This window comes from Durio zibethinus, chromosome 17 (genome assembly GCF_047325235.1).
Source record: "Durio zibethinus cultivar Kanyao isolate XHJ-2024 chromosome 17, ASM4732523v1, whole genome shotgun sequence".
NCBI lineage: Eukaryota > Viridiplantae > Streptophyta > Magnoliopsida > Malvales > Malvaceae > Durio > Durio zibethinus.
Window position 1 is genome coordinate 23,609,854 of NC_143178.1, and position 22,309 is coordinate 23,632,162.

The following is a 22,309-nucleotide window of genomic DNA, read 5'->3' on the forward strand; positions in this document are numbered from 1 at the left end:
AACTTTAAGTCAAATTTTATTTTGATTTTTAAATTTTAAAAATTTTTAATATAATTTTTAATTATTTAAACGTGTAACAATATAGTTTTTTCATTTATAAAATCATCTAAATTAGTAGTAAATATCAACTTACATCATGTGATAATGTTAGTGGCAATGTTATTATCTTATATGATAGATGATGAACTAAAATAAAATTTTTTAAAAGTTTAAAGATTAAAATAAAATTTTTTAAAATTTTAAAGATTAAAAATGAAATTATTTCAAAATTTTATACATTTTATATATATTTTACAAAATATTAAATTTAAAATTATATTTTTATATTTTTTATTGTAATATAATTTATTAGTTATATTTTTGTTTTTAATAGAAAATAATTTTTCTAAAATGCAAATAAGTTAAAAACATTAAATCAATACCGATTTATACAAGCTAAATGTTTTAATTAATAATTGGGCCAAAAAAAATTTTAATTTAATTAGTTTCTTTTTATCATTCCCAATATGTTTGTTTTTATTTAAAACTTGATTATAGCTTTTTACATTATTTAAAAATACTAAATTTCTATGCATATCATTTTTATCTCTCGAATTAAAAAAAATCCAAATTTACAATTCTTTTCGATGGTTAAAAGATAAAATATTTTAAGAAATAAACAAATCATAATTATTTTTATTTTTATTTTCAATCAATTTTTTATTTCTTGCAATAGATTCATCAAATTTTTTTTAAATTTTTTTTGATTAATTTAATATTTATTTTTATAAACCAATAAAATACTTATAATTTAATATAAAATAAATTATCCATTAGTTTTTACAAACAACGGGATCACGAAAGGAATTTGTTTTTTAAACAGGGAGAAACAGATTAGAGGATATGGGGGATTTTGATTTTCAAACCCTCGTTCACCCTTGTGCCCAGCCTTATATAAACCTCCAGCAATCACAAGAAGAGGACACAGAAAGAGGGATAAGCAACAGCAATTGACAGTAAAAATCATAGAGAAAACAGAGGAGGAAAAACGATTACAGGAAATAATCAATTGCAACCACTAGTACCACCACTAGTTTCCACCAAACCAATTTTGCCACCATCTTCCATAGCCGAGCCTAATTCCCTGCAAAACCACCACAATAGACAGACGCAATACACTCCAATTTCTAGCCTAATTCCTAGAAAACCCATTCCCCGCCACAATTGAACAAGAATAATTACAGAGAAAAGACAGAAGCCGTGCACAATCACTTAAACACCACAATCATCCAATTTATCAGAAACCAATAGTCAAGCAAAAAAATAGCCCAAAACCTATGAGTCAAGCCATAAGAAAACAACGAGAAGTGCAAACCTAGAGTGGTGGAAAAAGTTAATTTTCTTTGGGGTTTCTGGATTTAAACAGAAGTTTTATTTTAGGACCGTTCAGTTAGTAGAGGAGAGGCGATATATAGTGGGTATTCTGGTGAAATACATAGGGATGGAAGACAGTAATGCTTATGACCTACGTTGATGGAGGCAACTGAGATCGTTGCCAGCTTGAAAGCTGCTACTTGATTTGTCTTGGGTTCGTATTCAGAAAGGAGACGTCGTTTGGAATAAAAAGGGGAGATAAACAACAAGAAAAAGTGAGCAGTGACGGAAGGCAGCATTGGTCATGACCCAAGTAGGTAGAGGCACCGACGAAAAACGGCAGCGACTGGCGACGACAAGGGATAGCGACAATCAGTTCCTAGGTTTTGGTAGCCGTATCGGAAGAGGAGTTTTTTTTTTAGCACTAGAAAAAGGACGTACGGATAATTTTATTTTGAAGATGGCATTTACAGCGGCAATGAAACGCAGCATCTGGAATTAAAAGAGAGCTTAGCTATGCCTGCTTGTGTGTGTGCCAGGCTCATAATCGGTTCCAGACCCAATCTAGGTAGCAGTCAAAGCTAAGCCCACTCGGAAAGCAACTCAAGCCTGATTCCAGTTGTGAACAAAACAAGCCCAAAAAAAAAGTCAGCCTAAACTGATTGTTGACTTAGATCTTAACCCAAATTCTTGTATTGCATTTTTTTTTTTTCAGTTTTAACATTTATTTATTTATTTTTTCACTTACCGTGTTTTGTTAAATTTAAGTTAATGACATATTTTATGATTTAGAAACAACAGTTAATAATTAAAAAATAAAAATTTAAACAAAAAATAAAAATAAAATTTTTAAAAAAATATTTTAAAGAAAAATTGAAAGTATTAATTTTTTTTTAAATAAAAATTTCAAAAATCATTTTAAGTAAGAGCTGAAAATATCAAATTTTTTAAAAGATAAAATTTTTAAAAGATATTTTTTTAAAAAAATTGAAAGTATTAATTTTTTTTTAATAAAGGTATGAAACTTTTTTTAAAAAATAAAAATAAGAAAAAAAACTCCAAAAAAGTTGAAGTATTATTATTTTTTTCCTTAGAATTTTTTTTTATGTTAAATAATTCGACGATGGAGCTCCTACAAGAAAAATAATAGTTTTCTTGTATATTCTTAATGTGAGAGAATTTTTTTAATTTTTTGTCAACAAAATTGGAGTCAATTAAAAATAATTTTAAATAATTAATTATCTGATAAGATTTTAAAGGCTTAATAGATAACATGAAATCAAGTTAGTATCATTTTTTAATAGCTGTTATGGGGGTACTATAACATTCTTCACACGTTACCATACTCCCAGACTTAGTTATGATTTCGTAAACATTGAATTTATCTTTTAAAGATACTTAGGTCAAACTTATGATTTTTCTTTAAAAGAAACAGATTCAGTTAGATAACCAATCGCACCTAAACAAAAAAGATTGATGGCAACTCCTTGAATCAATGTTTAGCGATAGGTTCACGAATCTAAACGTTATGACAATCATTTTTAAAACAAAAAAAAATATTTTTCACTAAAAATATTGTTTTACGCATAAATTAATCATAATAAAAACATTATTTTCTATCCATAAAATATATATTTTAAAATAGTAAAAAGCTTTTATTTTCTTTTCTCAAATATATTTTATAAAAATAAATAAAGGAAAAGATAAAAATAATTCAAGAAAAAATTGATTTTTATATATTTCAAATATATTTTATAAAATATTATAATTTAAATTTTTTTTTATTTTTATTATGATATAATTTATCAATAAAATAATACTTTTAATAGAACATTAATTTTTAAAAATAAAATTAAGTTAAAATTTTCAAAATGATTTTGTTAAAATTGTGTATCATTTTAAAAAATCAAGTAAAAATTTTTATGTCAGTTTAAAAAATTAAATAAAAACTCTATATCATTTTAAAATATTATGTAAAAATTTTTAGATCATTTTCAAAAATAGATTTATTATTCTATTAAAAAATATAAAAACTTTATATTTTATATAAAATAAAATGTAATTTAAAAAATTTTATTTTTATTTTTTTATAAAATGTATTTTATAAAATATATTTAAAAAGAAAAAATAAAATATATTTAATATTTAAAAAATAAATTATTTGGATAGAAAATAATATATTTTATTATGACTTATAAGTGAAATAATATTTTTCATATTTTTTTGTTTTTAAAATACATTAAAATTTTAAAAAAAGAATTTGAAAATTTTAACTTAATTTTAAGTTTTGAATGTTTATTTTTTATTTAAAACAAAAATCTAAGTTGTATTATAACAAAAAATATATAATGCAAAACTATGCAAATACAATTTAAAATTATATTTTTTGTTATACTATAACTTATTAGATAAATTTTTATTTTAAATAGAAAATAAATATTCAAAACTTAAAATTAAGCTAAAATTAAGTGAGAATTCTATGTTTATCCTTAAATTTTGAGAGAATTTTATTTCAGTCTCTTATCTATCATGTGAGATGCTAGCTGATATTTGCCCTCAATTTATATGGTTTTATAAATGAATGGATTACATTGGTTCACATTTGAGAATTAATGACTCAATTAGAACCTTTTAAAGTTTAGAGATCAAAATAGAATTTGATCAAAAGTTTAATGATCACAAGTGCTATTTGCTTTTTTTTACATTTTAAAATTATTTTTTATGAATTTTTTTTTATTTTTGACATTAAAATCATGCAATTTTAACTTTTAAAAAATAAATTTTATTATTAAATACATTAAAATTATTTTTTTTATTTCGTGAAAATCAATAATACTCAATTAATTCAAGACAAAAAGAGAACAATTTAACATCAATATTTCATCAAATTAAAGGGCAAGAATAATTCAGAGTTTATTTCATTTAGTTTATTTTGTTATTTTTAAAAAGGAAATGTTCGATTTAAATTTTAATATTTGTATTTTTTTATTGCCAGATTATAATTTATTTTGTAAATAAAAAGAGATAGAAATGTATTGTATAAACTAATGGAAACACTTGGGACTAAATTTTATAAATGCAATCAAAACTAAAAGCTTGTCATGCCTGCCTTATAAATGCATTTTTTAAATATAGCACATCAATAAGTTAACTTAAGTTTCATTTGAATGATCGATGAAGGTTTAGTCCCAAAATGAATGATAGTATGGGAAGAAATTTTTTTTTATTATTCATCCAAATGAAGCATTAATCTATCTACTACTTAGGACATTAATTTTTTTTTTTTTTTTTTACATTTCATGTATAATTAACTAATTAAGAATCCCATATGTATTATTATATATAAAAGTAAATTTGACTGTAAAATATTTAGGGTTGAATTAAGTTGGACCAGACTTAATTCGGGTTAAATTAAACTTAGTTGGTTTTTGAAATTTGTTATCTATGATTTGATTCAATTAGGTGGGTTTAAATATGCTTGATTACCGTCAAAAATATTAAATTATCATAAAAAATTTTATATTAATATTTTATATATTTTTAAAATTAAAATTATATAAAATCTTGTTTATTAATTAAATAATAATTCAAATTAATCGAATTAAACCCACGGAATGGCTCGATCCGTGAACAAATTATTATAAATCTAATTAATAGGTAAGTAATCATAAATCATAGATTGAGCATAATGCATTAAGAAAGAGATATAAGACAGGTTAACCATCATACACTTTCATGGCTGGCACGCCTGGGGAAATGCCTCACCACGAAGAGAACAAAAGAAACAAACAAGAAAATGAGTTTGAAGATTTCATTGCAAAGTCAACACCAATTATCATATGCAAATTAGTCCACTGTCCCTTCTTATTATTCTCATATATATGGCAATTTTCCCACCCAAATTTCAACTCAAAAAGAAAAGAAAAAAATGGGTCGATCACATTCTGAATCACCAAAATTGAGCCTTAGCCAGTCTGTAACTCCAGTTCGTGTCCACTCACCATCTCTCAAGAGAAAATCAGCCTCAAATTGTATCGAAAACGATCAGGAAGTCGAGTTTTTAGGTAAGGACGAGACTGGTAATTTTATCAACAATGGGCTGGAACTGAGTTTGAAGGTGGCAATAAGGTTATGGTGGTGGTTGATTCAAGTATGGACGCTAAGGCGGGACTTGAATGGGCATTATCTCACACTATTCAAGGTCAAGATACCATTGTTCTTCTACATGTGGCCAAAAAGAGGTTAGACCAAAATATATTTATAGAGGCTTTCATTCAATGTTTCAAATTGATGTTCATAACAGTTTCCAAAGTTATTTTGATATGCAGAATCATCTAATAGGAAGCATAATCCAAGGTTTTATGAACTGCTTCAATCAATGAAAAGTATGTGCCAGATGGAAAACCCAGGGGTAAGTACTGCCAATTATTTTTTATAAAAAATATTTCATAAAAGTAAAAATTACAACAGTTAAGATTTAAATTTTAAATTTATTGAATAATAATTTTTATGATGATTGTATGAATCAATTTAATTTTTTTAATGCATGTGAACAAACGACTAATGCCGAAAAAAATTAATCCAACAAATATTTTCAAAACAATAAATGATTAACTTGATGATGCTTGGCATTGAATTTATATATGTAGATTCAAGTTGAGGTGGTGAAGGTTGAAGGAAAGGAGAAGGGTCCAATAATTGTGGAGGCAGCTAAGCAACAGAAAGTATCACTTCTGGTGTTTGGACAAAGGAAGAAATCAATGATTTGGCGTTTAATGAGGAGATGGGTAGGAAAGAGAGGTCGCCATGGGGTTGTGGATTACTGTATCCAAAATGCTTCATGCATGACAATTGCTGTGAGGAGGAAGAGCAACGAGCTTGGTGGCTACTTGATTACCACAAGGCGTCACAAAACCTTTTGGCTTTTGGCCTGATAATTCAACTTGCCATTGCTTATAATTGTTATGCATTGTATCATTTGGAGATCTCAGGTTCAAGATTTTTTCTTTTATTTAAGAGAACGGGATAATACATTGCTTCTTCGGCCAGAGTCTAAAAATAAAAGAAAAAATTTACAAATTTTGAGATTTGAATATCAGATCTACTAGATACCGACTTTTAAGGGTCACTGCATGATGCTGGAAAGAACAAATAGAACTGTACCAAAAAAAAAAACATATGATGGTTAGTTTCTTGCTAAAACTTGTCATCTATAATTGCATCACAAATAAATTATTGTAAGTTAATAAACTGTACAGAAAATATACAAAACAGTCACGAGAGATCCAGATTTAATCCTAGACGTTTCTGGCCCCAATCCCACTCTCCCCAAGCTCCATTTTCAGCCCAGTAAAAATCATTTGAAAAGCTACACTTGTATATGCATCATGAGTCCAGGGCTTTCACATTAATGCACCTTGATAAGACTCAAAAACATAACCTTGTCTACTTGCAAATCGATGCAGCTGATCATAGCCTGCAAGTAGTCCAGCTACACCAAGAATCATATTGGCAGTAACTCCTTGAAATAGTGCTTTGAAACCCTCAAGATGAACAATCTCACAAAAAGCATGCATAGAACTGTGGTACTTCATGTATTGTCCAGAAGTTAGCATCATTCGCCCTCAAATGGTATCAAAGGGATAGGCACAGACCCCAGAAACTGTGGTGATGCTCCAACCCAAGAGGAAGCTAGAAGCTAGCAAAGAAATTCCCCTGCAATGAGCAAATGATTAACATCTGATGGATGGACATAACATCTCTAGAAGTATATTATGGTGGAAAGTAATTTGATGTACACAACAATTTAGAGTATTATGATCTTGACTGTTTTAATTGCAAAATACCAACAACTAATAACTATCTTAGATATTCAAAAAAAAAAAAACTATCCTAGACACCTGTACACCAAGAAGCATATTTAAGAACTCTCGAGATCATAATTCATAATCATCCATTCAATTATCAAAATTTCTGCCACATATGATCTTCTATGTTGGCTCACATAACATGTTACTATCTAAACAGCTCTAAACACCCAGGAAAATATTCACATACAAGGATATACCAGGCCAAAAACATCTCCAGTGTTTTCACTCCCTCTGAACAAGAGTTATCATGAGAATAAGGTCCCACAAGAAAGAAATGAATACTCACCTCAAGAGGCCCCACCAAAATTATAGGCTCCATCATGTCATAAATCCCAAAGTAAATGCCACGGCACAAAGTAATCCCCATGATTGAAGCCCCAAATCCCCGATATAGGCCCACAATGCCATCACTTTCTAAGGTTTTACGATATACATCTAGCAGCCCTTTGAACTAGTGTTGACCGTTAATTGAGAACTCTTTGCCATCAGTACCAAGCCTAGTACGTGCATAATCCAAATGATACAAAAACAATGATGTAGTTGCTCCAGCAGCATTCCCTGAAGCCACATTTCCAGCAAACCACATCATGCAACAATCCTTCCCTTTTGGGCGCCCAAAAAAACTTTCAAAGTAACCTTTGAATGCAAAATTGAATGCCAATGGATAATGGAACACCTGTTAAGTAACAAAATTAGGCAGGACCAATATATTTAAATGTAAAATGTTCTATTAAGAATATAGTGAAAAACTTGCAACTTATAAATGATAGAAAGATGTTCAGCATTATTATGATGTTTATTGGCAAAAGATATTATAAATCCCAGTACAGACATCAAACAAACAATTATCAGATAAGGACCAAAATATTCACCTGTTGTAGAAGCTTAAGCCCCAAAACTACCATATAACACAGATTTGACTAGGAAAATAAAAGAGCCATGTTAAAATTACCAAAGACTGATTTACTATTTCCTTACCTTGAAGAAGCAGATCCCCTGGCAAACAAGTAAGGAGGAAACTAAAAGTCTCACCCAAAGAGTTTACTTGTTTTTCTTTCTTCCATTAAGTTCCTATCTAAGTCTCTGACTTATATGTAAAAGAAGATAAAGTTTCTGACTAATAACTGAAGAAGGAGAAGTTCTTCTATCAGCAACATTCTTGTCTTAGTAGGTAAAAAGGTTCTCCTTTAACTGCAGCTCGTCTGATAGCTCTTCATGCCAAAGACAAGGAAAACTCAGGTTGTCATGCTGTCATAGCTGGTGTAGGTACATCAAGAAGATTCAAATCCAATCATTTGGTCAGTTCTAAGTATCTAATTACTAACCAGGTATCCTTCAATTACAATGTTCAGATTGTTAGCTTTGCCCTCAGAATTTTACAGAATGTACAATACAAGGATAGGTTCTCCAAGAATTTTATAGATTGTACATTACAAGGATAGGTTCTCATCAATGCTCCATCTATAACCAGGACAGAGCACTTTCCCTACAAACATGCAAACGTACCAAAATTGCTTTCCCTACATTGATAATGTCTATATTATTTTCTTCCAGTAGTTCCACATATTAACATGGAGTGACAAAGCAGTTCTCAGAACAGGCTGACGAGGCAAAGAAAAGTAGTTTTTAACACAAAAATTGATTGCTGCAATAGTCTATAAAAGATTTCAACACTTATCACATATCTGACAATAAAACTAATACCATGTTTTAGAGGACAAAATATACACTTATCTGTCAATTTGAGACATTACCAAATTCCTCAACATTATTATTCAAATATATCCACAATATTAAAGACCAAAATTCAAATGACAAGCATATGATCCAGCATGAAAACAGAAAAATTTTTCAAAAAATTGCTCAGTGTGACAATCAGCAAGAAAATAAACAATAGTATAAATTATGGGAAATTTTTTTTTTTTGGGTATGTTTATACCTGAGTAGGACAATATCTGATGACATTGGCTTGGTTATCCCTTCAGAAAAGAAGAGAACTTCCTCCCTTAAAACCCTTTTAAAGCAATCACCAACATCCTTATAAGGATGATGAAGCTGTCCCCATTTATCATCTCCCTTTGATTTTGCAACAAAAGCTTTACTCTTTCAATGGGTGCTTCTGTGCTCTTTGACATTACAGCTGCCAGTCCAGGCATAAAATAATCCATTGAAAATTTCTCTGATTTATTCTTACCCATTTCCATCTTCTCTCTTGTCTATCTCTCTACAAATGCCAATATATTAAACCCCAAAAAAGAAAAAAAAAACCCAAAAATTTTTTCTCACCCTATTCCAAGAAAAGATCGACTGGAACCGACGTGAGTAAAATCTGATCCAGCCGATGCCATGACGGTTGGCTGGAGACAGATCGGTCTTGCCGTCGTCGATCTGGCGGTGGGAAGAGCTGGGGTTTTTGAGACCCAACCACCCGTCTAATTTGTGCATTGTTAATAAGGATTCTTTCAATAAAAGTGACGGTTGCGACTAGTGAGACGACGGAGTTGTGAGTCGGCTAGACCGCAACGTCAATGGGCTTTCGAGCTCACTCCGATTTCATCCTCTTTCTCAAGCAGCACAAGGCTCCGGAAATCTTTAAATGCATTCGACGAAAGCCCAGCAAAGCTATGTATTACCTCGATGATGTTGCTGATGTTTTGAAATTGCTTCGAGGCCTTGCAACTTTTACAATTTCAAAGCCTAGCTGCCTTCCTGAGATTCAAGTTTCCTTTGAGAGCACTGCTCGACATGGTTGGCGCAGATAGGGTAAGAAAAAAATCGAAAAAATTTAAAATCGTTTTGAAATTATAGTGTTTAATTTAGATTAATTTTTTTATTTGGTTTAAATTAAATTTAAATATTCAATATATTTAAATTTTAAATAAAAAATAAAAAATAAAAAATAAAAAATAATCTAAATAAATTATATATTTTTTGAATTTTTATAAAATAAAAATAAAACTATTATATTATATTTAAATTATTACTTTTTTATATATTTTTTAAAATTTTATAAAATAAAATAATTATATTTTATTTAAAATTATTTAAATATAATAAAAATTTATATTAAATAATATAAAAAATAAAATTAACAAATTAAATTATACTAATAAAATTTGATTAAAATCAAATCATATAAAAAATTAATTTATATTTAAATTAAATTTTTAAAAAATCAAACCAAATTCAATCGAATATGAATAATTATAGCCTTACAAATTTATTAGTACTACACATCGGAGTAATGGATAATCGTTGTCGGTACTTGCCTGATACGGACAACGCTTATTCTTGATTTTGATGATGTCAGTCACGCATTTTTTGGTGCGGGCAAAAATTTAATGGGATCGGTTATTATTTCTCACTTGTTCACAGTAGCTTTACTGCTTAAAGGAATGCCTAAAAATTAGATTTTTTAAAAAAATTTTAGAATATAAATAAGTTGTTCAATATTTTATATCAAAATAAAATATATTAAATTTAATAATTTAAAATAAATAATTATAAATTATACATTTCGAAATGATATTAACAAAAAATCATCGATAAGAATTAAATTAAAAAATTTTTTACCAATAAAAATAAATTTTAATCAATTGAACTAATATTTATTGATAAAAATTAAAATTTTTTTTCAAGTTTTAGCTTTTATATTTTAGTTGGAATAACATTTTTTCATTTTTTATTTTTAAAAAAGCTAGTGTTATTGTTTGCAGCAAAAATAAAAAATGAGTATAAATTTTCTTTATTGGTCTAAAGGTTTTGAAACCGATTCTTGATATAATAAATTTAATTTTTAGATATCATATTAAAAAATTTTTAAATTAAAATATTATATTAAATATTATATTATATTTTAAATGGCATTATAACATTAGTTTTAAAATAAATACATATAAATTAAATCTAATAATTTTAAATATGGTAAAAATTGATAAGAAAAATATATAAAAATGACATAAATTAAAAATTTTTAAATATATATACATATAAGTTTTGAAAAAATTAAAAACATATCTTATATAAATATATATTATAATATAATAATTTTTAAATTTTATATATATTTAATACGAAATATGACATAAATATATAAATATATGAATTATCGAATCTCATATAAATTACACTTAATGTGTACACAAATCTAATCCAATTATTAGAAATCAACTCCCACCATCTTAGTAAGCAATTACTTATTTTTTTTCTTTTACGCTAAAGGATTGGTATCTTCTATTATTTATTTTCATTTGCTATTGAACTTTGAAAACTATTATTGTAATTGAAGTTGACAAAGTTAACCGAAATTTGAAAAACTTATTTAATATGCTCAAATACGAAAAAAAAAAAAACTACTATTGTAATTAAGTTGCAAAGTTAACCTAAATTTGAAAAACTTATTTAATATGTTCAAAAACGAATTCGACCTAATTTAATTTAATTTTCAAAAAGTTAAATTTTTGAAATTGTTTAGTCCACGTTTGAAATGGCAAATAAAAAGTAATAAAAAAGGAATAATTTGAAATATTAACTTGACATTAATTAAATTATTTAAAAAAATTTTTTATAAACTTCCCCTAAAAATTTCACTTAAATTTTGTCCGGCTTGCGTATGGGTGATAATAATACAAGGGATCATAACCGTTCCTCTTCATGAAAAGGGTCAAATACCATTGCCACAGATGCCAATTCAACTGCAATTTCATTGACTTACAAGTTGCAAATGGGAAGTAATTGAAAAACAAAAGAATCATGGTGAAAGCTATAAAGACAAAAGTAGAGAGCATTTGGCATTCAATTTCAACTAAGCTTAACACAGGCATGAGCCCATCACATGGTCTCGTGCGCATGTCTTCTCTTCCATTGTCTTGTCCTTGTTTCGTTTCCCTCTCTTTACATCTCTAGGCCAAAAATTAAACCGAAAAAACCCTTCTCCCTGGTTAATATCTTTACTCTTTCTATTGTTTTCTTCACTATTCATGCAAACACAACAAAACCCAGATCCCGACAGCAACTCCAACAGATGTTTCCTTTTTATTCTTTGTTACTTTGTTTATTTTCAGCTTAGAGCTTTTATGGAGTGAAAAAAGAAAGAGTGTGGAGTGATTATATATAATTTTTTTTTAAATTGTTGTTTTTGATCGAATCTGAGAAATGGGTAGTTCTGGAATCTCGATTTGGTGGTGAATTGTGGAGGGTATTTGGTTGAAAGATGCGGCGGCGGGCTGCCGATTACCGGCGCCCGGTTCGTAGAAGGTTTTCGCATTGGATCTGTGCGCTGCTTGGGCTGTTTGTTGTTGCTGTATTGGTTTTATTTGTAGTTCATCATTATCATCATGAAGATCGGGTTGAGCATCCTGTTCATGTAAGAACATAGACCCATGTCCTTTTTTGTATTTTAATTTTGATCTTTTGTTATGTCTTTTATTTATCTGATTTTGTTTATGTGGGTTTAGTTTGTTAAGGTAACTTGGGAAGTAGATAGTGAAAAAGTTCGTTGTTTCTAAACTGTTCGTTTGGGGGTCTGTTGCAAATTATGGAAATAAAAGGAATAAGAGAGAAAATTTCTTTCTTTTTATTTGTTTAAAATGGTTGATTGAGGTTTTAAGAGTTCCGGATTGATTGTTGAGCTTGTGTATGTAATCTGGGATACAAAGTTGCTTTAATGTATTTATTTATATGTAACCTTGTTTTCACAGTTTTAGATTGAATCATAGTAGCTATAGTGGATTTCTGATTAGACTTTGGATTCATAGTAAGTGATTCTCACTAGTTCTCTTCAGAAGCTAGATATGTGAGTTCGTGGTTAATGACATGCTTGCAACCTATTGTTGTCTGTTCCATGGCAGTGTCTTTTCACTTCCGTGCTAGTTGTTGAAATGAAAACATGAGTAGGCAGTTAAAGAGTAAAAAATGCAGTTGCCATTTCTTTGATGGAATTGATATGAACAGAGGATGGTTCGTTCAATAAGAGAAAGGAGCGTGAATCTCATACTATGAAGGTTATATTCAGGGTATTTTCATGTCATCAATTTATTTTGGAAGAAACATGGATAGACTATTAGATTTCAATTCTTATTTATAGCAATTGATATATTTTTTTGTGTGGTTCATTGTGAGAGTTGAATAGAGCTTTCAATTTCTTAATCAAGGTGAAGGATCCTTCATTCAAGACTTGTCCGTAGGATTATAGGGTTAAACATAAAGTTTATATATGGTTCACCTTAGGTTAAATGCCAAACATATACGCTAGTTCTCCCTTTTAGTATTGCTGTTGTTTTGGAAGGCTTTTTAACATGCTAGCTATCATATTATATTAACCTGGTCCTGGATTGTCTACTTAGAATAAACAAGCCCCTGCATGATGAAGCTGAAGCTTAAGCCTCAGTAATAAAGGTCATGATTGGTACCCTTCTGAAATTAATTTTACCAGGAATATATTGCATTACAAATATCATTTAATGAGATTACAATATGCAGTTTAACCAGCCTTTATATAGAACTATTCAGGTTTAAGACCAGATTTTAACAAGATACTGAATCTTAAATGCTTAAAATTCTACCCAGTGTCAACAATAAAATGGTTATTTCAACTGGAAAAAATTTAGGGGCTGTCTTGTGTACCTCATTTTTTATAAAAAAAAAGTAAAAACTTTAATGTCATAATATCTTGTGGTGAATATTTTCTTTGTTGAATAAATTAGATGTTTGCACATATTAGCATGTTACCTCATATTTTCTCTGTCTTTGTCTTTGTGTTTTTTTTTTTTTTTTTTTTTTTGTTTCTTAAAAATTTTATTACGGATGGAAATCATATGATAAATGTTGAAACTATCTAAAAAGTAATTGTCTTGCAATGACAAGGCCTTTTCATTGAAATCGAGTATTGCTATATGATTTATAGATGATACAGGCACATGGTTTAGTAATTTTGGTTTATGGAAGTCCTATGATAACTGAAAATAGGATTCTTGTTTTTGAAGTTCGTCTCTTTATTTAGTATAACTGGCTGCACACAAAAGAAAAGAGGAGAGGGATGGGTGTTTGTACTGCAAGTCTGCAACTTCATAGAGAAGCCATAATGACAGGGATGCAAGGTAGATAACTTGGAGGGAGAGAAACTTTTTTGAGTTCATCACCGCATAATCGTGCAGCTGCTAAGTTGCTAAATGTGGAAACCATTATCTAGCAGTACACTACAACTCCCATGACTGTGCCAGCAGTAATGCAGACTGCTAGTGCAACAATTTATACTGAAATTTGTCTGTTCTCCACCACCTTCAGAATCTGTCATTACTTTGATATCATGGCTAGCAGTAATTCTCCAACTCATGGAATACATCTGAAAGGGAAAAACAGTAAGTACTTGGTGCAGTGACAAATAAAATATGTGGCTGAAATTGCCCTGATCACTCTTTAAGATCAGAAGGAAGAAAGAGGTGGAATATTTGTGTCTTCTATGTAATCTTTGTGCTCTTGGGGAATCTTTCTGATAAAGTTAGATACAAATGCTAAATTTAGGTGGTGCAATCCGTTATGCTTTTCTGTAGCGCTTCTGCACATCTTATTTTATCTTCCACCTTATATCCTTTATTACGATATATGATATGGATATAATGAGCATCAATTCTAAGTAATTGAAGGTTAAGTGAAACTAGTGTACCGTATAGCCATTTTCTTTTATAATGATTATTGGAGGACTTACTCATCAATTACATTTGCCTTGCCAGGAGGAAGATTCAAGAATGGAACAGGTTGTTCAGGAGAATTTAAACTTCACTGAAGAAATATTGAGTGCTACCTCATACTCTAGGCAGTTGGCAGAACAAATGACACTTGCGAAAGCTTATGTCGTAATTGCAAAAGAGCACAATAACCTTCACCTTGCCTGGGAGCTAAGCTCAAAGATTCGAAGTTGCCAGCTTTTGCTTTCAAAAGCTGCCATGAAAGGGCAGCCCATTACAATGGAGGAAGCAGAACCAATAATTAGCAGTCTATTATCTCTAATTTATAAGGCGCAAGATGCTCATTATGACATTGCAACTACAATAGTGATGATGAAATCTCATATTCAAGCCCTTGAAGAGCGAGCTAATGCAGCAACTGTTCAGAGTACAGTGTTTGGACAATTGGTGGCAGAAGCATTTCCTAAGAGTCTTCACTGCCTAATTGTCAAGCTTTCAGCTGATTGGTTTAAAAAGCTGCCCCTTCAAGACCTTGCAAACGACCGTAGAAACTCTCCTCGGCTTGTGGACAACAATCTCTATCATTTCTGTATATTTTCAGACAATGTCCTTGCTACCTCAGTAGTAGTTAATTCTACAGTTTCCAATGCTGATCATTCTAAACAGATAGTTTTCCACATTATCACTAATGGGATTTGCTATGGAGCCATGCAGGCTTGGTTCCTTAGCAATGAATTTAAGGGGTCCACTATAGAGGTGCGGAACATAGAGGAGTTATCTTGGTTGAATGTTTCTTATTCTCCCATTATAAAGCAGCTACTAGATGTAGATTCACGGGCCTACTATTTTGGGGAAAATCAAGATTTGAAAGTTGAACCAAAATTGCGGAACCCTAAATATATTTCCTTGTTGAATCACCTTCGGTTTTACATGCCAGAGATTTATCCACAGCTTGAGAAGATAGTATTCCTTGATGATGATGTTGTTGTGCAGAAAGATCTAACCCCTCTTTTCTCATTGGATTTGCATGGAAACGTCAATGGGGCAGTAGAAACTTGTCTTGAAGCACATCATCGATATTACAAGTATCTGAATTTCTCAAATCCAATCATCAGCTCAAAATTTGATCCACTAGCATGTGGTTGGGCATTTGGCATGAATGTTTTTGACCTGATTGCCTGGAGGAAAGTAAATGTCACTGCAAGATATCATTACTGGCAGGAGCAAAATGCTGATAGGACACTCTGGAAATTAGGAACTCTTCCTGCCGGTCTTTTAGCTTTTTATGGGCTCACAGAACCACTGGATCGGAGATGGCATGTGTTAGGATTAGGTTATGATCTCAACATCGACAACCGCCTGATTGAGAGTGCTGCAGTTGTTCACTTTAATGGGAACTTGAAGCCTTGGCTAAAATTGGCCATTGGAAGGTATAAGCCTCTATGGGAAAGGTATATAAATCTAAGCCACCCATATCTCCAGGATTGTGTCACAAGTTGAAATGCAAAATTTTTTTATTGCTAGTTATTTATGCAATCTCCAACAACATAAACCCGTGAAGGCTGATCGTATATTTGCAGAGTCGTAAGTGAAAATTTTGACTTTGTTAAGAGATTTTATATTTCTTTTCTTTATTAACTTTTAGTTTTTCCTTTTGATCTTAGTTTCTTGAAAGGAAAAAGAATGATTTTTATACAAGAGAAAGTTTGAAAGGTGAAGAGAAGTGGGCATTCATTTTTGGCTGATGGGGTTTTCTTTTTCCCCTCGAGCACACTGTAGGAATTATTTGTTCTTTACCAATTATTGTAATAACCTCTCTGCTCTTTTGGATTATATATTGTAGCTGAATCCCTGTATTTCTCACCCTTGTTTTTGTTATTTCAAATGTGAATCAGTTTACAAGGTCCATTTTTTGAGATGGGTTGTTGAATGCATTCCATAAAATTTGGGTTTCTTGAGGCAAAATGCCATAGAAAAGAAAAGAGTTCATCAACATTTGATTCAATAATAAGGGGGTTTTTTTTTTAATTCTTAATTTACTCTTAAACTTTTATATCTAATTGAAAAGAATATTACGCCTCTAAGTATTCGCAGTTAAATTCCTTCGAACCTACAAACCAGATAGTCGTTAATAAGAGCATGTTTTTATTTGCAAGCTTGGGTTCCCTTTTTTCTTTAATACTTCGCAGTTCAAAATTTTGATTCAATCTGCAAGTTGGATTGATTTTCATTTGTTCCTTACTTGTTAATGATTGATGCCTATTAGCTGGAATATGATAGAATTATTCTGGGGATGATTTTCATTTCCCTTGATAATATTGGTTGCAAAATGGTATAGATAGACAAGTTATCAAGCGTATTTCAGCAGTAGTGGATTGTCCAAAAACAATAATTTGCAGAGAGGAGTGGTTGGGAGCTCTATTATTCTAAGATGATTTCCTTTATTTTAGAAACTAGATTTGCTACTTGATTTCCTGGCGTCAATTTAAGATCTGGATTAGGTCTGCGAATCACAATTGTCACCTAATCTTGTTCTTGTCAAGAATTAAATATCATCCCACTTGACTTGTCTGACAAGAAAGTTGATGTACTATGCATTTGTACATCATTCACTGAATTTGTCTGTTATGAACCCAAGGTATCTTAAGCAACAGCTGCAGCAGAGAACACTGTTTTAGGTATAATAAACAAACAATTAAAGATGAATCAAGCTTCAATACGTTTCACAACCATCTTCTATTTAAACAATCCTAGAAATCTAAGTAGGAATCAAATTGTTGCCTATTATCAAACGACTATTATATAGAGACAATTGAGGTGGTGAGGTGTGGCTGATAGTCTCTCACCATTAAGCCAAATAATTAACAGCTTTCGAAGTAATCCTTTGATTTTTCATATGGCTGCCTTTGTCCTACCCTCGTCACTGTGTAACAAAATCACCAAGAGTTACAATGAGGAAAAAGATTTACAGCCGATGATCGACAGAACCTGCAAGAGATATAGAGAAACACTCCCCAGCCTTTCCGTAGGCAAAGGTTGGATGACTGAACATCTAGTTCATTACCATGGTTTTTGGCTTACCCCTAAAGCTGCCTTGAAAGGTGTCATGTGGATCCAAGATCACTTCAAGCCTCGACCTACTGATATTTTCTTGGCTACATTTCCCAAAACTGGCACCACCTGGCTCAAAGCACTAGTTTTCGCCATTATTAACCGCACCCGCTATGATTTTTCCGACCATCCTTTACTCACCACGGGCCCCCACGATTGCTTTCCCTTCTTGGATGCTTACTTATACCAGAACGATCAATCTGTTTCCAATCTTGATGCATTCCCTTCACCACGTCTCCTCTCAACTCACATGCCTTACACTCTGTTACCTGATTCCAGTGCTGGCAGCAGGTTCGTTTACATCTGCCGGGACCCCAAAGATGTGCTTGTTTCAAAGTGGCTCTTCATGAACAAGTTGAGGCCCAAAGAATTGCCACCTCTTTCACTTGAAGAAGCATTCGAGTTGTTTTGCCAAGGGATATCCCATTATGGACCTTATTGGGATCATGTTTTAGGGTATTGGAAAGAGAGCTTAAAAACCCCAGAAAAAATCTTGTTCTTGAAGTATGAGGAATTGAAGAAGGAGCCATTGGTTGTTGTGAAGAGATTAGCTGAATTTCTTGGTCACCCCATTTCAATGGGGGAAGAGAGTAAGGGGGTGGTCCAAGAAATAGTAAGGCTATGCAGTTTCGAGAATTTGACCAATTTGGAAGTCAATAAAAGAAGCTTACAAAAATTCAGCAGTGACATCATAGTTGATAGTCGCCATTTTTTCAGAAAGGGCGAAGTTGGAGATTCGAAGAATTATTTGACAGCTGAGATGATAGAACGTCTTGATGAGATCACAGTTGACAAGATTTATGGTTCTGGATTAATATTTGGTACCTAATTTCCTTTTTTTATATATATATTTTCGATGTTAATTTAGAGGGCGAGCTTCAAACAATGGTAAGAATGTTCATTTTATTAGCGGAAGGTAAGGGAATTAAGTCTTTTTGAACTCTCATCTCTAACTCTAGCAAAGTGAGAAGCTTTGTGCATTAGGGTTTGCTTTTTTTTTTTTTTTTTGTTCTGTTAATTTCATACTACTGGGAAATGCATAAATTTTCCAGGAAAAAATAATACCAAATTTCCACTTATCTATCTCATATATATAGCAGTAGAAGAATCAAAATTAATCCAATATTAAATGCCGAAGGACTTTTAAATTTAATCATATTGATTTAAAAGAAATCTAAAATATCCAAATTCAACTTGATTTGTATTTAAAATAATTTAAATTTGAATTAATTTAAACTCAATTAAACTTTAATTATTAATCTTAAAATATTGTAAAATGAGTAACTTCGTTGCCAGGCTCACGGCATTCAATACCACCGAAACCCTTCCCCTAGACGAGGCCTTTGAGCTGTTCAACGAAGGAGTATGTTTCTATGGACCCTATTGGGACAATTGTAGAGCGAGTTTGAAACGGCCCGATAAGATTTTGGTCTTTAAATATGAAGAAATGAGAGAAGATGGTGTTTCACATGTTAATAAACTGGCAGGGTTCATTGGTTACCCTTTCTCCTCCGAGGAGGAGGGAAAAGGGTTGCTGGAAAAGATTGTGAAGTTGTATAGTTTTGAGACATTAAGCATCCTGGAAGTGAATAAAAACGGAAAGCACAGTGAAGGGACAGCGCGGTGATGCAAATAAGGATTATCATTACACTTTGCATTATAATGTGATCAAACATATTCCTCTTTGATCCATGATTGTCTTTGTCCAACTGCTCTAAATGTAAATAGCTAAAACTCATCAATTGCTTACTTTGATGGAGAATCCCAAATGGCGATTTCTGAATATCCATCTTCAGTAGCACAAGCACGAAACATGCCGGTGGTATTGAATGGCATGGCGACTTCTCCGGTGGATGACACAGCAACCAACCCAGCATTGCCTGGGGGAACTTGGTCTACAACATAAGCCGCAGCTTCCACGAGGGAAAGACCTTTGAACTCAATAACAGCAGCAACATCTCTTGCAATAGTACCACGGATTATTGCTTCTCCTCTGCCTGTAGCAGAAACAGCACAGAGATGGTTTGCATAAGTCCCTGCACCTATTATTGGCGTATCCCCGATCCTACCCACCATTTTGTTCACTAGTCCACCAGTAGATGTTGCAGAAGCCAAATTCCCTTCAACGTCAACAGCCACACATCCAACGGTGCCAATTTGGCTATCACCATTAGCAACTGCAGCACCATTCTTCACCTCTTTTTGAACTGGTTGAGTGTAATCAATCTGCAGATTCAAACGAAGTAAAAGACTGGAAAACGAAAGCACTAATGTGCTTCATCTGTTGAAAATCAATAAAATTCTGTCACCTACATAGGTGGGGGTATAAGAAAAATACCTGAACTCTATCAGCTTCTTGTGCCTGCTTGAGCCTTTCAATGTTTTCTGGAGTGATAAAATAGCTGGGATCAACAGTCTCAAGACCCTGACCAATATAAAAGAAAAAAGAACAGACCTGAGAGATCTTCAGCCACACAGATGCTAAAAGAACATTAGCAAATCAAAGTATGATTGTCACTTACTTGTTCCCTTGCAAAGGCCTCAGCACCATCAAATCCCAGATAAATATGAGGAGTCTTCTCCATGACTAACCGTGCAAGGGATATGGCATTAACAACAGTGCTGAGACCAGAAACAGCTCCACATTTCTTTGTCTTGCCATCCATGATGCAAGCTTCCATCTCAACTGTACCTGCAGTGGTTAGGACAGATCCCTTGCCAGCATTGAAATGTGGGTGGTTTTCCAGTTCACGGGCCTATATGTGGCAAAAATTAACAGTAGCATATAACAAAAAGAACATAAATCTTCCAGAACATTTTAAATTCTGCTTACAACAAAAAGACTTTTTCTTTTTCTTTTATTTTTTTTGTCCATTCAGATAAACAGGAAAGAGAGATTTATGAATTTGAATGAAGCAAACAGTTAATACCCTAGCAACCATTTAACTATATATTGAACACTCTCCCTGAAGTAAAGCCACTGATCAGTTATGGTGAAAACTCAAACTAACATCCATCTCTGTATCACAGTTGCAGAGTTTCACGATTAAAATGCCCCCCCAAATTACTCCAACTGTTTGATAGAAGAAAATTTTAACTATGATTAGAACATCCAACTTTATTTCTCTAATCTATACCCCAGCCATTTGGTCACTTTGGAATCTACTACATTGGCAGTATGGCACCAACTATTTATTATAAAAAAAGTAGTAGTTATTTGGCATGAACCCATATCAGAGATGCACTCCACTCAAGGGACATACAAGTATAGCCCAAAAAAAAAAAAAAAAGCCTTATAAAGTATATAAGCAATACCACAAGTTCAACAACGTCCAAGGGGTGCTTATGGGCCTTGAGAGCGGTGATGCCAACGTCCAGGCAGTGGCGGAGGCCAGCCTCACGAGGGAGGCGACGTTCTGGGGGCAGAGAAAGTGGGATGTCACCAGCGCCTCCATGAAGAGCTATTGCCCACCCCATTTCTGTATCCTTTGTTTGTCTTAAAAAGTCCCACCTTCCCTTTGGCCCCTTCACGTTGCTCTCTTTGTCTTCTTCAGGTAGGTTTTATATTTCACACGAGAGTACAGCAAGTGTAGAGATTAGAGAGACCCCTTTGTAATTGGCACTACCAAACAAAAAAAAAAGAGCGAGTCCCTCAAGAGATTCCCACTTCGTTTTTCCTAAGTGGTCATGAGTTGAACCACAAATTCTTCAACCTCCAATGCGTAACACTATCAGCAAATATAACCTAAAATACATATTTGTAGGATAACGGTTGGTTTCGAATTAAATTCAGTTCAATTTTTTTTTGGTTTGAATCGAATTTAATTTAATTTTTTTAAATATTATATAATATTTAAAATTTTAAAATTTAATTCAAATTCAAATTAAATTTTAATTGGATTAAATTCAATTTACCAAAGTTGTAATTTTTAAAATTTTTATAACTAATTTTATATAAAATTTTAATACATTTAAATAAATTTTAATATAAAATTATTATTTTTATTTTAAAAAAATTAAAAACATATATATAAATAAAATATATATAATTCAATTTTTTTTAATTTTTAATTTTTTAATTTGATATTCGATTCAAATCTAATATATATATATATATATATAATATTTAAATTTAATCTTAACTAAATAAAAAAATCGATATAAATCAAATCAAATATTATAATTTCAAATTAATTTTTCAATTTTTCGATTTTTTTTCTCATCCCTACGTATTTGCAGCTAAAGTTTCTTTCTCCCCCACCTGCTAATAATAAAGAAAGAAAAACAAAC

General features: G+C 31.4%; 2 protein-coding genes and 3 pseudogenes across 5 annotated transcripts; 3 read left to right on the forward strand and 2 right to left on the reverse strand.

Annotated features, from left to right (window-relative positions):
- Nucleotides 1-5,281: 5,281 nt before the first annotated feature.
- Nucleotides 5,282-6,287, forward strand: LOC111275085 (uncharacterized; annotated as a pseudogene).
- Nucleotides 6,288-6,361: 74 nt separating this feature from the next.
- On the reverse strand, nt 6,362-10,018 carry LOC111284391 (ADP/ATP translocase ER-ANT1-like; annotated as a pseudogene). The gene is made up of 3 exons (XR_016329352.1): nt 9,163-10,018; nt 7,510-7,899; nt 6,362-7,068 (listed from the first exon to the last, which is right to left on the reverse strand). The product of XR_016329352.1 is annotated as an ADP/ATP translocase ER-ANT1-like (transcript).
- A 1,863-nt stretch (nt 10,019-11,881) lies between these two features.
- LOC111284401 (hexosyltransferase GAUT11-like) lies at nt 11,882-16,824 on the forward strand. 2 transcript variants are annotated; one of them, XM_022873075.2, is made up of 2 exons: nt 11,882-12,588; nt 14,954-16,824. In XM_022873075.2, the coding sequence occupies exons 1-2, from the start codon at nt 12,436-12,438 to the stop codon at nt 16,406-16,408; spliced, it is 1,608 nt and encodes a 535-aa protein (XP_022728810.2). In that variant the 5' UTR covers nt 11,882-12,435; the 3' UTR covers nt 16,409-16,824. The 2 variants fall into 2 exon arrangements, with proteins under 2 accessions (XP_022728810.2, XP_022728815.2); XM_022873080.2 differs by lacking the exon at nt 11,882-12,588 and adding an exon at nt 14,224-14,581.
- Nucleotides 16,825-17,113: 289 nt separating this feature from the next.
- Nucleotides 17,114-19,308, forward strand: LOC111275090 (flavonol sulfotransferase-like pseudogene; annotated as a pseudogene).
- A 335-nt stretch (nt 19,309-19,643) lies between these two features.
- Nucleotides 19,644-21,741, reverse strand: LOC111289596 (isoaspartyl peptidase/L-asparaginase 1-like). 2 transcript variants are annotated; one of them, XM_089746663.1, is made up of 4 exons: nt 21,335-21,741; nt 20,542-20,775; nt 20,358-20,474; nt 19,644-20,245 (listed from the first exon to the last, which is right to left on the reverse strand). In XM_089746663.1, exons 1-4 carry the CDS (start codon nt 21,494-21,496, stop codon nt 19,766-19,768), a joined length of 993 nt encoding a protein of 330 aa, XP_089602789.1. In that variant the 5' UTR covers nt 21,497-21,741; the 3' UTR covers nt 19,644-19,765. The 2 variants fall into 2 exon arrangements, with proteins under 2 accessions (XP_089602789.1, XP_022736497.1); XM_022880762.2 differs by having other exon boundaries at nt 20,358-20,444; nt 21,335-21,736.
- Nucleotides 21,742-22,309: the final 568 nt, after the last annotated feature.

Excerpts from the sequence above, each read along its gene's own strand:
- LOC111284401 (XM_022873075.2), top strand. The coding sequence starts at position 12,436 with ATGCGGCGGCGGGCTGCCGATTACCGGCGCCCGGTTCGTAGAAGGTTT. Across the intron at positions 12,589-14,953 it reads GGGTTGAGCATCCTGTTCAT|GAGGAAGATTCAAGAATGGA; the intron begins GTAAGAACATAG and ends TTGCCTTGCCAG.
- LOC111289596 (XM_089746663.1), bottom strand. The coding sequence starts at position 21,496 with ATGGGGTGGGCAATAGCTCTTCATGGAGGCGCTGGTGACATCCCACTT. Across the intron at positions 20,776-21,334 it reads TGGACGTTGTTGAACTTGTG|GCCCGTGAACTGGAAAACCA; the intron begins GTATTGCTTATA and ends TGCCACATATAG. Across the intron at positions 20,246-20,357 it reads AAGAAGCTGATAGAGTTCAG|ATTGATTACACTCAACCAGT; the intron begins GTATTTTTCTTA and ends TTGAATCTGCAG.